The 12,855-nt window shown below is 54.8% G+C and overlaps 1 protein-coding gene across 1 annotated transcript; it reads left to right on the top strand.

Annotated features, from left to right (window-relative positions):
* The first annotated feature begins 1,970 nt into the window (after positions 1–1,970).
* LOC133356439 (monocarboxylate transporter 2-like) lies at positions 1,971–12,182 on the top strand. Its single transcript, XM_061573970.1, is given in 7 exon segments — positions 1,971–2,033; positions 2,035–2,188; positions 2,546–2,689; positions 4,223–4,620; positions 5,649–5,906; positions 6,749–6,992; positions 8,234–12,182. Coding segments are annotated over 7 exon segments (1,521 nt in total). The 3' UTR covers positions 8,494–12,182.
* The last annotated feature ends 673 nt before the right edge of the window (positions 12,183–12,855 follow it).

The raw sequence follows: 12,855 nt of genomic DNA on the forward strand, positions 1-12,855 counted from the left end.
GATGTCCTTTTGAATCTCTGTCTCCCACCAGAGGAATGTGGAATTGTCATCGCAGACTTGGGGTCAGCACTGGGTATGGGCACGGCTCTGCCGCGTTTTCGCACATGTGCGTACAATCGGGAGCACGTGACGGTCCTTGAGAGATGGTGGGAGCCCGTGGAGGGGAAAGTCGTTGGTTTTTGACCTTGACTTTTGTGTTATTGAGACCGCGTTGAAACCGTCCAACTCTCTGCGCTTGAGAACCCAGATCGATGTTGTTCGAGTGGCCGTTCGGAAATTGAAGTTCAGATCTTCGGGGTGCTGGCTTACTGGCTCTGGCGCCGGGCATCAACCTTGGCCCCCCCGCGCGCAAGCGAGCGAGCGTCGGAGAGACTCGAGGCGTTGCGGTGCTTCCCTGGCGTTGATACGCGACGCGCACACAGACGGGCAGCGTCGCGTTGCCGTGGAGAGGCTCCCCGCGTGAGCCGCTGACGAGGCTGCATGGTTCTTCTTGGTTCTTTCGGTAAAGTCACGTAGAATGGAAATAATTAAATAATAAAACTAAAACTAAATAAAATAATTCTCACGACGTTTCGGCCACAACGCAAGCAGCCGTCCTCAGGTGAAGACCAGGTCTGTCGGGGAGACAACGACAGACCTGGTCTTCACCTGAGGACGGCTGCTTGCGTTGTGGCCGAAACGTCGTGAGAATTATTTAATGTTTTATTTTTATTATTTTATTACTTCCCTTCTACGTGACTTTACCGAAAGAACCAAGAAGATGAATCCCTGCAGTCACGAAAGCTTTAAATCGAAATTTGAGGCTGCATGGGTTGAGAGAGAGACTGCGCAGCGTCAGCCAGGAACCAGGGACTGTAAAGTGGCTGGTTGCGTTATAGGGTGTGAAGGTAAAAGCCGGAAAAACATTTGTTCCAGTGCCCGGTCACCCTCTACCATCGAGCAGTGGATTGACAAAAGAGCTGTTCCGGTACCTAGCACCATCAATCCGAGACAGTGTGGCACTTTATCTCTCATGGACCATACTCTTTGGTTCTTTCGGTAAAGTCACGTAGGTATAAAATAAAATAAAACAAATCACGACGTTTCGATCGCAACACAAGCAATCGTCATCAGGTGGGAAAACCACAGCAAAAAAAATTTCTTGCTGTGGTTTTCCCACCTGATGATGATTGCTTGTGTTGCGATCGAAACGTCGTGATTTAATTTATCTAATGTTTCTACCTACGTGACTTTACCGAAAGAACCAAAGAGTATGGATCCCTGCAGTCACGAAAACTTAAAATCTCATGGACCAATTGTAAATTAACCTCGACAATCTTGTGTTATTGCCTCTAGGAACGGGCATCGCCATTAACCTAGAGAGAAGACGTACCAGGGTAAAGTTTCAGTGTAGAGGTGAGAGCTCCAGTGTTGTGATGTGAATCGTTCATTTTGCCGAGTGGTGCGACCCTTCGTGTTAGAAAATGCTCCACAGAAGCGGATATCGCAGTCAAATTCTCAGATCTTTCCAAGTGACCTATGTTCCACACACAGTAGAGGGCAGCACTTTCCCATCTGCTTTACCACCCAGAGCAATGATCCTCGCGTGACAGTTACCATCTGATATTTTAAATTTTCACAGCTGGGATTTAGGTGTGTTTTTTAGTGACCATCGACTCTCTGCACTGGGGGGAAGCCCAAGCGTAAACTACGGACAGCTGAACCGCGAATTCCAACCCAGGATCCCGGTGGTGCCGGCCTGACGCTCTGACCTCCGTGCCACCGGGCCTCCTCCGTGCGAGTCGGATATCCGCTGGAGAAGCCGGCACGCGTGGCGGTGTCGCACGCGGATGCCATGGGGATGCCGTGGGGATGCCGTGGGGACGCCCTAAGGAAAGGGTTCCCGCACATTTGTTCACGCGCTCCACGGGTTTTTGCATTCCAGCAGCAAATCCTGAACGGCTCGGCTCCACGCGGGCGATCGTGTCGCCATGTCGCCGCTGGCGGCCGCCGGCCAGGTGTGCCCCCCGCCGGACGGGGGCTGGGGCTGGGCCTGTGGTCGTGGGGGCCTTCATCTCCATCGGCTTCTCGTACGCCTTCCCCAAGGCGATCACCGTCTTCTTCAGCGAGATCCAGGAGATCTTCCAGACGACGTACAGCGAGATCGCGTGGATCTCCTCCATCATGCTGGCCATCATGTACGCGGGCGGTGAGTGCGCGCGGTGCGCGAGGCCCCGGCGGCACGCTTCACCCGGGGGCTCTGCTGCTGGTGTGCGCGGAGTCTACAGGGGCAGGCGCCACTCGGATCGAGCGGGGGGCTCGACTCTCGACAGGAAGGCCCCGAGTTTCAGTTCCCAGTGCCAGTGTCCAATCACTCGCTGCAGCAGGGAGACAGTTTGACTTTACGCTTGAGCCGTAAAAGCCAAACGAGACGTTACGTTACTTCTAAAACCTCGAACGCTGTCATCCGGAATCGGCCTACGATTACTGTTCAAAGCTGGCGCTCTGAGCGCCGGCGGTGGTTGATCGCGCGCTGACGGGATGATGTGCGTGCGTGGCACCGTAGGCCCGGTGAGCAGCATTCTGGTGAACCGCTACGGCAGCCGGCCTGTGGTGGTGGCGGGCGGCGTGCTGGCCGGCACTGGCATGGTGCTCGCCTCGTTCTGCACCTCCATCCTGCAGCTCTACTTCTGCATCGGGGTCATCGGGGGTGAGTGGGCCGGGCGAGGAGCCCCCACACGGGGGTCACGGGGGTTCAGGGCTAGAGATGGCCGCCGTGCCGAGGGGATAACCAAGGAAACAGCGGGTCAAGCTCCCCGGATCGGTTCACAGTGTGGGGGCTTTTTGGTGTCCGTTACAATAAACGGATACCAAAAACATCAGTGGCGAATTATATTTAAACTTGTTCTGGCTCTCACTTCACCAGTCAAATGGAGTTCAATGCAAATTGACTCTGTGTGCAGAGTCAAATCCTGGGGTTCATTTGCAAATTTGGAAATCCTGGGGTTCATTTGCAAATTTGCAAATTAAACTCCAGGATTTGACTCTGCACAAAGAGTCATTTTGCATTGAACTCCATTTGACTTCTGAACGTCGGCCCGGACACATCCCTGTAACATCCTACCGAGACATACACACACACGAAGAGCAGCACGGCGCCATAATGAGATTAGCACTGCGTCGCACGTCCTGCTTAACCGCGCATCGCGATCGCTGTGCTCTTCACAGTCGTAAGTGGTGCTGGAGACATGTGGGAAGGGATGTGGTGTCAGTGGCTCGCGTTTCTGTGGGGAGAAAGACAGCCATGCATACTAATCCAGGCAGCAGCAGTCTCCTATTCCGTGAAACATGGAGCCTTAATGTGTGTCGGGGGTGGGCGCAGTGCCACAGTCAACATCGGTGGCGAATTATATTTAAACTTGTTCTGGCTCTCACTTCGCCAGCCCGTGCTGTCCAGTGGCAAATCATCGTCACGCATCGCCCTTGACCAACACAGCAGTGGAATTATAAAAACTTATAAATATATTGGCATTTACATTTGAAACAAAGTTTTCCATAAAATGTATCAAGTTGCCGGGTTATGTCACTTTTGCACGTACCAAACGGGGAATCATATTTTGGTGTTTTATGCACCTTCGAGGCACGTAACCTTTTAACGTCAATGCTGTTGACACTGGTATAGGTTGGCATGTATGTGTGTGTATGCGCCTGAGGGTCCATGTTTGCATCTGCGTGTGTATGGGGAGCAGTAGTGTAACGGTTAGCGTGCTGCGCTATGAACCCAGAAACCCGAGTTTGATTCCCGGTCACGGCGAACACCAGTGATGATCATATGAAGCAGTACTGGGCCTGCCTTAATTCGAGTCAGCCTCAAATGAGTACCTGGTGCGGTGTGTAAACATAACCACTGGGGAGACAAAGGCGGGCGAGCGTGATACTGGTCACTCGACCCCTCGTGCTGTGCCAGTCCTCATATGTGTTCACCAACTGCACTTGCCCCAACAGTCTGTTAAGGCTATATGGGGGATCTCTGTCTGTGTGTGTGCTTGAGGTGCATGTGTGGTCAGCTCACTGCGCTACGAGTCGGTGGTGAGTTTTATCTACCAGTCCTGGGCATCCTCACTAGGTTGACTCAGCCTTAAATGAGCGTTGGTATTAGCCCCCAGAGTCTCGCAGTCACCTCCGATTCCCCGGCCGTTGTTGCTGTGGTGGTCGTCGTCCTTTTGCGTGCACGCGAGCGCAGGCTTCGGCCTCGCCATGAACCTGCAGCCGGCGCTCACCATCATCGGCAAGTACTTCTACAAGAAGCGGCCGATCGCCAACGGACTGGCGATGGCCGGGAGCCCCGTGATGCTCAGCACCCTCGCGCCCCTCAACCAGCTGCTGCTCAACAGCTTCGGCTGGAGGGGCAGCTTCATGATCCTGGGGGGGCTGCTACTCAACTGCTGCGTGGCCGGCGCCCTCATGCGCCCCGTGAAGCCGTCGCCATCCGCGCCGGCGGCGCTGACCGCGACGGAGTCCGCGACGGAAGTGGCCGCGGAGAACGCCACGACTCCGCCGCCGCCGCCGCCGCCCGTGCCCGCTGACACGGCGAACCCGCAGGCCGTGAGCCTGCTGTCCGGACAGCCGGCAAAGCCCAAGGTGACGTCTCGGGCCACCCGCGCTCCGGCCGTGCCTTTGTTTTCCCCGTTTTGCCTGCTCCCGCCAGCCTCTCCCCTTCACCTGTGCCCTACCATTTAATGCCAGCTCGGTTGATTTGAAGCTTTCGTGACTGCAGGAATTACTCTTTGGTTCTTTCGGTAAAGTCACGTAGAAAGACAATAAATTAAATAATAGAATGTGACGTTTCGATTGCAACACAAGCAGTCGTCATCAGGTAGAACTCAATTTGAGAGAGAGACAAAACACAGACACGGAGATACACAGACAGACACACAAGCAGATAGAGACAACACAGAGATACACAGAGAGAGACACACAACATAGACACACAGAGACCCAATGCCTCTGTGTCACAGCCTTCAATAGAGAGAGGGGAGCAGAGAGAGAGGTGGGTCTGCTGGAGCAGAGAAATTAGCATGTCAATGAGAGAGCTGTATGGAAATCCACCCCGCAGTGGCCGGGGGAGAGACCAGCAAGTCTGGTAAAAAAAAAATGTTTAGAGAGAGTTGTGTGTAAATCCACCCCGAAGCAGCCAGGGGAGAGAAAGAGTGAATGGACCTATGAGAGCCTGGTAAATTTTAGGGAGAGAAATAGGCAGTTTGAGAAAGAAAGAAAATTCTCAAATTTTGTTCTACCTGATGAAACATCATATTCTATTCATTTATTTTCTTTCTACGTGACTTTACCGAAAGAACCAAAGAATAGCCATCTCGGTGTCGAAGGTGCGTTAATTCACCGGTTAAAATTCATCCTTATGATAGTGCGTGCGTCCAGTCGTTTCTTGTTAGAATACAGCAGAAATGCATCGACCAGCATTGCAATCTGCAGTGTAAAACATTGACTCGGACGCAACGCCGTTAGGTGTTCATAGCGAGCATTGACGAGCAGTGTTGCGATTGAGCCTGGGTTGGATAGGGAGGCCACGGAGGGATTTGCAGATCGGATAATGGGGGGCACGATCTCGTTGGCTCATGCGCGTGGCTATGATCCTTTTTGCGTCACCCAAGGAGGGATTCCTGCAGCGCTTCAAGGAGCTGCTCGACCTGTCGCTCTTCAAGCACCGCGGCTTCCTCATCTACCTCTCGGGAAACGTCGTCATGTTCCTCGGGTTCTTCTCGCCCATCGTGTTCCTGGCGCCGTACGCTCGCCACATGGGCATCGAGAAGTACTCGGCCGCATTCCTGCTCACCATCCTGGCCATCGTGGACATGGTGTGCCGCCCCACCTGTGGCCTCATTGCCAACTCGCGCTGGATTCGGCCAAGGGTGAGGGCACACGGGCACGCGGGCACGCGGGCACACGGGAGAGAAGCAAACGTGAAGTGGTTTGAGTCGAGTGGAGTGGTCTCAACCCGAGTTGGTCTCAACTCGAACTTGACTCCGTGAGTCGGGCCGGCCGTGCTGCAGATGAAGACTTTCCCAGGAATGCTTGCGGTTCAAAGGTCGAGAGAAAATTACTGACGAAATTTTATGTAGAAATGATACTGTACTATGCCTCAACATCTATGCTCCCCACCTTCACAAATGCACACTGATCATTGTGGTGAAGTATAGTCAAAATACACCCCCGACCCACGCGGTGTGGGGAGGCCCTCATCCAGCAGTGGATTGACCACGGCTGATGACGACGACTCAAGTGAGCATCGCGAGTTGTTAGTCTACATCTGCTGGCAGGAGCCAGCGGTGGAAATCCCACAGTGTTAGGACGGGGGACCCAGTGCGACGCATGGAACGAATTCCAACGCCCGCGTTACAGACGCCCGCGCATAGGGGGCGCGAGACACGCGGCTCGCACAGCGCTGCGGCCCTAGGGAGCCGAGCTGTGCGTGTGCCAGAGGTCGCAAACGGGTTTTGATTCCTTACCCGTACCCTACCCGAAATGAGTGACAAACGGTGACTCACAAGTGACTCACGGCCTACCCGTACCCGGCCGCACCAGGGTCGCAAATGGGTACCCGTACCTGGCCGGGTACGGGTAACCGGGTATCGGGTAGGGTACGGGTATCGGATACCCGGTTGCGAACTCTGGCGTGTGCATCGTACAATAAGCCGCCAACTCTACAACTGTTCCCCCCACGCCCACCCCCCCCCACGCTTCACGCCCGCAGATCCAGTACTTCTTCAGCTTCGCGGTGATCTTCAACGGCGTGTGCCACGTGCTGTGCCCGCTGGCCAGCGACTACGGTGGTCTGGTGGCGTACTCGGTGTTCTTCGGCATGGCGTTCGGCATGGTGAGCTCCGTGCTCTTCGAGACGCTCATGGACCTGGTGGGGGCGCAGCGCTTCTCCAGCGCCGTGGGCCTCGTCACCATCGTCGAGTGCTGCCCCGTGCTGCTCGGTCCGCCTATCGGAGGTGCCCCCTCGCTCACCCCCTCGCTCACCCCCTCGCTCACCCCCTCGCTCACCCCCTCGCTCACCCCCTCGCTCACCCCCTCGCTCACCCCCTCGCTCACCCCCTCGCTCACCCCCTCGCTCACCCCCTCGCTCACCCCCTCGCTCACCCCCTCGCTCACCCCCTCGCTCACCCCCTCGCTCACCCCCTCGCTCACCCCCTCGCTCACCCCCTCGCTCACCCCCTCGCTCACGCACGCACGCACGCACGCACACACACGCACATGCACACGCAAACACGCGCACACACATTTATTGTGTTAAGTTTGTTCTCCTTCTCCCGCATCTCCGGTTGGCTACGTATGGTCCGAAAGAAGTTCAGCATACAGTAAAACCTTGGATTGCGAGTAACTTGGTCTGCGAGTGTTTTGCAAGACGAGCAAATTTTTTAATAAATTTTAATTTGATAAACGAGCGAGGTCTTGCAATACAAGTAGTACGTGTATACGCTTTGTCTGCCGAGCGTCACGTGATCACAACTGATACACGAGTGCTTTGATGTACGAGTGCTTTGGATTACAAGCACGTTTCCGGAACGAATTATGCTCGCAATCCAAGGTTTTACTGTACATACAAACAGTGCCCCTTCACTCCCAGGTGCACATACTGCGCGCACACACGCACACACGTTCACGCATGCGCACACATGCACGCACACACGTACGCACACACACACGCACATACACACGCACGCACATCGCACACACGAACACACGCACACACGTTCACGCATGCGCACACACGGACGCGCACGCACGCACATGCACACGCGCACATGGATGCTCATGTCTATAGACCTGGAAACAGTTGTCCCGGGTCTGGGTAGACTGCACCTCCTCTTGAAAGGAGTTGGAATCCATGTCATGTAGGGGCCAGGACCAAAAGCGATTGCCCCCCCTCCACCCTCCCAGACGAAGGACAAGCAACCCGAGGAGGAACCACCCTGGACAAAAAGTTAACGAGCACCGCTAGAGAGGAGGGGGGATGCTCCTCATTGGCGGGAGCGGAGAGCCGTCCGTTTGGGATCTCGTCAGTGGGGATGTCAAGAGGTTTATCTTATCTACATTTATATACAGAGCTCGTGGTAGGGAATCGCAGCGCGGTTGATAACGATGATTATACCACGATAACGAGTCGGTAACTAAGCGAGCCCACGCTAACGGCATCGCCGCTACCCCCCCGCCCCCACGCCCGACGTCGCAGGCTGGCTGGTGGACGTGACGGGCGACTACAAGTACATGTACTTCGTGTGCGGCGCCATCGTCATCACGGCCGGCATCTACCTCTTCGTCGCCAACGCCATCAACTACCGCATGGTGGATCGCGAGGCGGCGGCCGAGGCGGCGCGCAACGGGCGGGGGGTGGAGGGGCTTGAGCTGGGCCCTGAGCCCCTCCCCTCGCCCCAGGGTGGTGACGATGGCACCGCCAAAACCCCCAACGGCGTGGAGGAGGGCGCCGAGTAAACGCGACGCGGAACCCCCAGCCGTGCCGAGCGAAATAACGAGGTTCACCGATTTCACTAAAACCGCTCGCTCACTCACTCGGTCACTCACTCGCCCGCAGGCTTGCAAACTCACTCACTCGGTCACTCACTCACCTGCAGGCTTTCTAACTCACTCACTCGGTCACTCACTCACCCGCAGGCTCGCTCACTCAGTCACTCACTCACCCGCAGGCTTGCAAACTCACTCACTCGGTCACTCACTCACCTGCAGGCTTGCTAACTCACTCACTCGGTCACTCACTCACCCGCAGGCTCACTCACTCGGTCACTCACTCGCCCGCAGGCTTGCAAACTCACTCACTCGGTCACTCACTCACCTGCAGGCTTGCTAACTCACTCACTCGGTCACTCACTCACCCGCAGGCTCGCTCACTCAGTCACTCACTCACCCGCAGGCTTGCAAACTCACTCACTCGGTCACTCACTCGGTCACTCACTCACCCGCAGGCTCGCTCACTCGGTCACTCGGTCACTCACTCACCCGCAGGCTTGCAAACTCACTCACTCGGTCACTCACTCACCCGCAGGCTCACTCGGTCTATCGCTCACTCGGTCACTCACTCACCCGCAGGCTTGCTCGCTCACTCGCTCACTCGGTCACTCACTCACCTGCCCGCAGGCTTGCAAACTCACTCACTCGGTCACTCACTCACCCGCAGGCTTGCAAACTCACTCACTCGGTCACTCACTCACCCGCAGGCTCACTCACTCACTCGCTCGCTTGCGTGCAGTCAGATTCTCTCAGCAATGAGCAGCGGTAGGAAGTTTATTGTTTTATATGCCTTGGTCTAAGCGGTTGCACTAAACCACTTTGTTTTATTTTGCGTAAGAAGGAACCTAATGCTGGTTCCTGGAGCGGGGTCTCTGGGCGTTGCGCTCCGACATCGGTGGCGTCGCCCAACGCTGAGGTCAACGTAGCCAACAAAGGCAATCGGCTGCTGCTCTCGTAAATCATGAAACTCCACTGACCATCCGTGGTCTTGCGTCCATGTAAATCGCCTGTAAATAAAACTCAATACCCTTAGCGCCAAAACGCCTCGGTCCCATGGCAGGGTCCCTGCCCTCCACGAGACAACCACGGTTGGCTTCCCACTGAGTGGTTCTGATCGTTTGATTGCCCCAAGGGGGCGATGGAGCTTCGCGCGCCCCCCACGTGTGGAGTCTCCGGCCTCCGCGTGCCCCCCCCCCCCCCAGCACTGCGTATATATTCAGATACGGCACACGTGCGATCTGTGTGTGTCATCGTGTGAATATATACACGAGTCTAGATGGCGTGTAACAATTCGGACATGTAATAGAAGCTGTGTGTGTGCATGCATGTGTGTGTATACATACAAAGATATGCAAATACGGATGTTATGTATGCATCTGTAGCATTACTGTAACACAGTTATAAATATGTATGTAATACATATGACGTGTTCAATTGCGCGCACAAAGCGCCCACGGTGCGGCAGGGGCTGTTGGCTGGCGCCCGTTGGGGCCGGCGTAGCGTGCACGCCGGCGTGGGAAGACTGCACCGCCAGTGCCTATGTCACCCGGCCCGCACCAGCTCCTCCGTTGAGGCCGAGTCAACCCAAGGGAAGTCTAGACCGGCTCAAGGTGCCGTTTGTCTCCAATCGACGCTGTGGGCTGCAGGCCAGGGTCGCCGGGGCCGTAACGCTGTGGGCTGCGACCAAGCCGCGGTCGCTGGTTGCCGTAACGCTTCGCGAGCCGCGTGCCGGAAGCCACCGCCAGGGCCACTGGGACATCGTCGGCACTCGAGTCTCGGTGTCACCCCATCAGGTGCTGCAGAGTCGGTCGTCGTCATTGACACGAAGAAGGAAAGAACTTGCTTTAAAACAATAGAAACTATCGTTTAGTTGATGCGTTTATACAAATGCAAAATTATAATAGTTTTACTGAAGTTAATTTAATACGGTAATTTATTTTGCTGTTCATATTGTTAGAGGTGATGGTTTGGCGTGTACCGGCCCGGTGCAACCACTGTGGGTGCGGTTGTCAATATGACGTAAACGGAACCGCTGGATCTTTGGTACGTCGGAGAGGATCTTCTATTGGTGGTATGGCCAGGACACGGTCTGGTTGGCCGGGCAGCAGAGCTCCTGGACAATGTCAGGCTTGCTTAGCCACATCATCCTCATCCTCATCATCCTCGTCATCCTCGTCATCATCGTCATCATCGTCACCATCATCATCATCCTCGTCGCCGTGTTGTTGGAGTTGGTAAAATGAGCTCGCAACCTTTAGACATTGAGCCCATCACTCTGCCCACGTCGCCTGTGTGAGACGAATGGCCAGCCGGCTTTGGTCACCATGGTGATATAGCAACTGGTAACAATCCACATCCCTTTGTCAATCCACTGCTGGGTGAAGGCCTCCCTGTGTGGCATATCGGTTGTCGGGTTGTTTGACCGTACGTCACCACTGCTCAGACTGAGCACTGAACTCAGGTCTCCGGGTTCGTGGTGCACTTACCACTGCGCGACCATCGCACCATCGGACCTGTGTGATGCTAAATCAACCATGGGTTTCATCCGTATTATGCATCATCAGTGCAGTAAGCCCCTGCTGCTCTGATGACAATAACAACGAGCTATCTTCCACTTTATTGGGAGAGTTGTCAGCACGGTGTGGCGTCGTCTCAACGGCGTGATGGTCGCTTTTGTACAAAACTCTTTGAATCCGGGGGGGGGGGGGGGGGGAGAGAGTGACAGGGCACCGGTGTGTGCCGGTCGGACCGTCTCTCGAACATGGGCAACGTGGTGGAGCCCACGGCTCTGCCGCTGTGCAAGCCGGGTCATCCCGCGCAAGCCGGGTCATCACGCGCAAGCCGGGTCATCCCGTGCAAGCCGGGTCATCCCGCGCAAGCCGGGTCATCCCGTGCAAGCCGGGTCATCCCGCGCAAGCCAGGTCATCCCGCGCAAGCCGGGTCATCCCGACGGTGGAGGGGGGTTCGTTCGTAGGCCAAGCTTCCAGAGCCACCGCCGGTCTCGCCCCGATTTAGAGATGCAAACTCCTACCAAAGAGGACAGAGGAGTCGCGATCGTGTATCCGCGTCGTCACGGCGGCAGAGAGAAAAACACGACGATGCCACGAAACTTGTTTTCGGAGTCATGTACTGTAGCTGCCTTCCTCTCAGTGTTAAACAAAAACAAGAGCGTACTCATGTTTGTTTTAGTTGTCTGCGCTAGTTAGTACGTGACTCGCCTCGTAGCTTAAATGCAGTGGGAACGAGCATTGTTACTCGCGGCAGTGTTAATGGTGGCGGTGGCCGGTGCCGAGCGGGGCGTGCGGCGGTGCGTGCCGGAGGAGCTGGAGACAAAGGCGGCGACCCACCCCCTCGTGTGCCGTGCCGGCCTTCATAGGTGCTACTCGCTAACGGCACAGCGCCACTGCCAAGGGGCAACGCCACTGCTCGTTGTTTGGCGTCCCTGTTGTTTTGTATGATTTTTGTTTACACATTTCCTTTCATCCCCGATGCTATAGAAGTATTTGCGAAAAGAAATGAATAAAAATGGAAAATTTACCTTTTAAAAAAAAATTCGTTCATTTTGTTGCTATCGATTGAGATTCTTGTTCATATGCAGTGACCATGTGTGTGTGCGTGTGCACCTAGCCTGTCACCGCCATTCGCCACCAACTTCTTTGTCTTGTTCTGGGTGGTGTTCATCACTGTGTCAACAGAATCTTTATTTAGAGTGGGGGAGGAATCCGATGAGCTATGAAGCTCTTTTTCACAGAAGAATCCAACAAAATCCATCCGACTCCCGGTCTCTGCTCGGATGAGTTCTGTCTGGAGGCCATCATCTCTGTTGGTGTCCCTTGGACCAATGTGATGGGAATCTCACATCCCTAACTTGTAGACGACCAGTCTCGGCTACCGACCTCCCACAATGTGGTACTTATTTTATCGATGCAATAGGGGTGATGATCTGCGTTCATCCCTCTACCGCAGAAATCCCTGCCCAGTTTGGCTATAATCCTATTGGTGAAAAAAGAATAGGCTGTACCTTTTCTGGCTGTAATACAGGCGTTAAGTGCCCAAACACGAAATCGATAGCTGTTGCCAAGCAGCATCAAGTCTGGGTCAAGCCTCCTTTTTTTCATAACTTTGATACCGCCAAAAATGGTGCCATGTAATCCTGTTGTTTGTATTTGTGCGACACACTCCTGGAATCACGGTGGTTCTCAGCATCCGGGATTGCATTTTCAGAGAGAAAAATATCAGATTAACATTCATAAAATTACCAAGCATTTTCCGACATAGATTTAATGGGAAATGCAGCCCAAAAAAATTATACAGGCACAAATCAGAATT

The sequence above is a fragment of the Lethenteron reissneri genome, chromosome 54 (assembly GCF_015708825.2).
Source record: "Lethenteron reissneri isolate LAM-NWPU_2019-01 chromosome 54, ASM1570882v1, whole genome shotgun sequence".
Classification (NCBI taxonomy): domain Eukaryota; kingdom Metazoa; phylum Chordata; class Hyperoartia; order Petromyzontiformes; family Petromyzontidae; genus Lethenteron; species Lethenteron reissneri.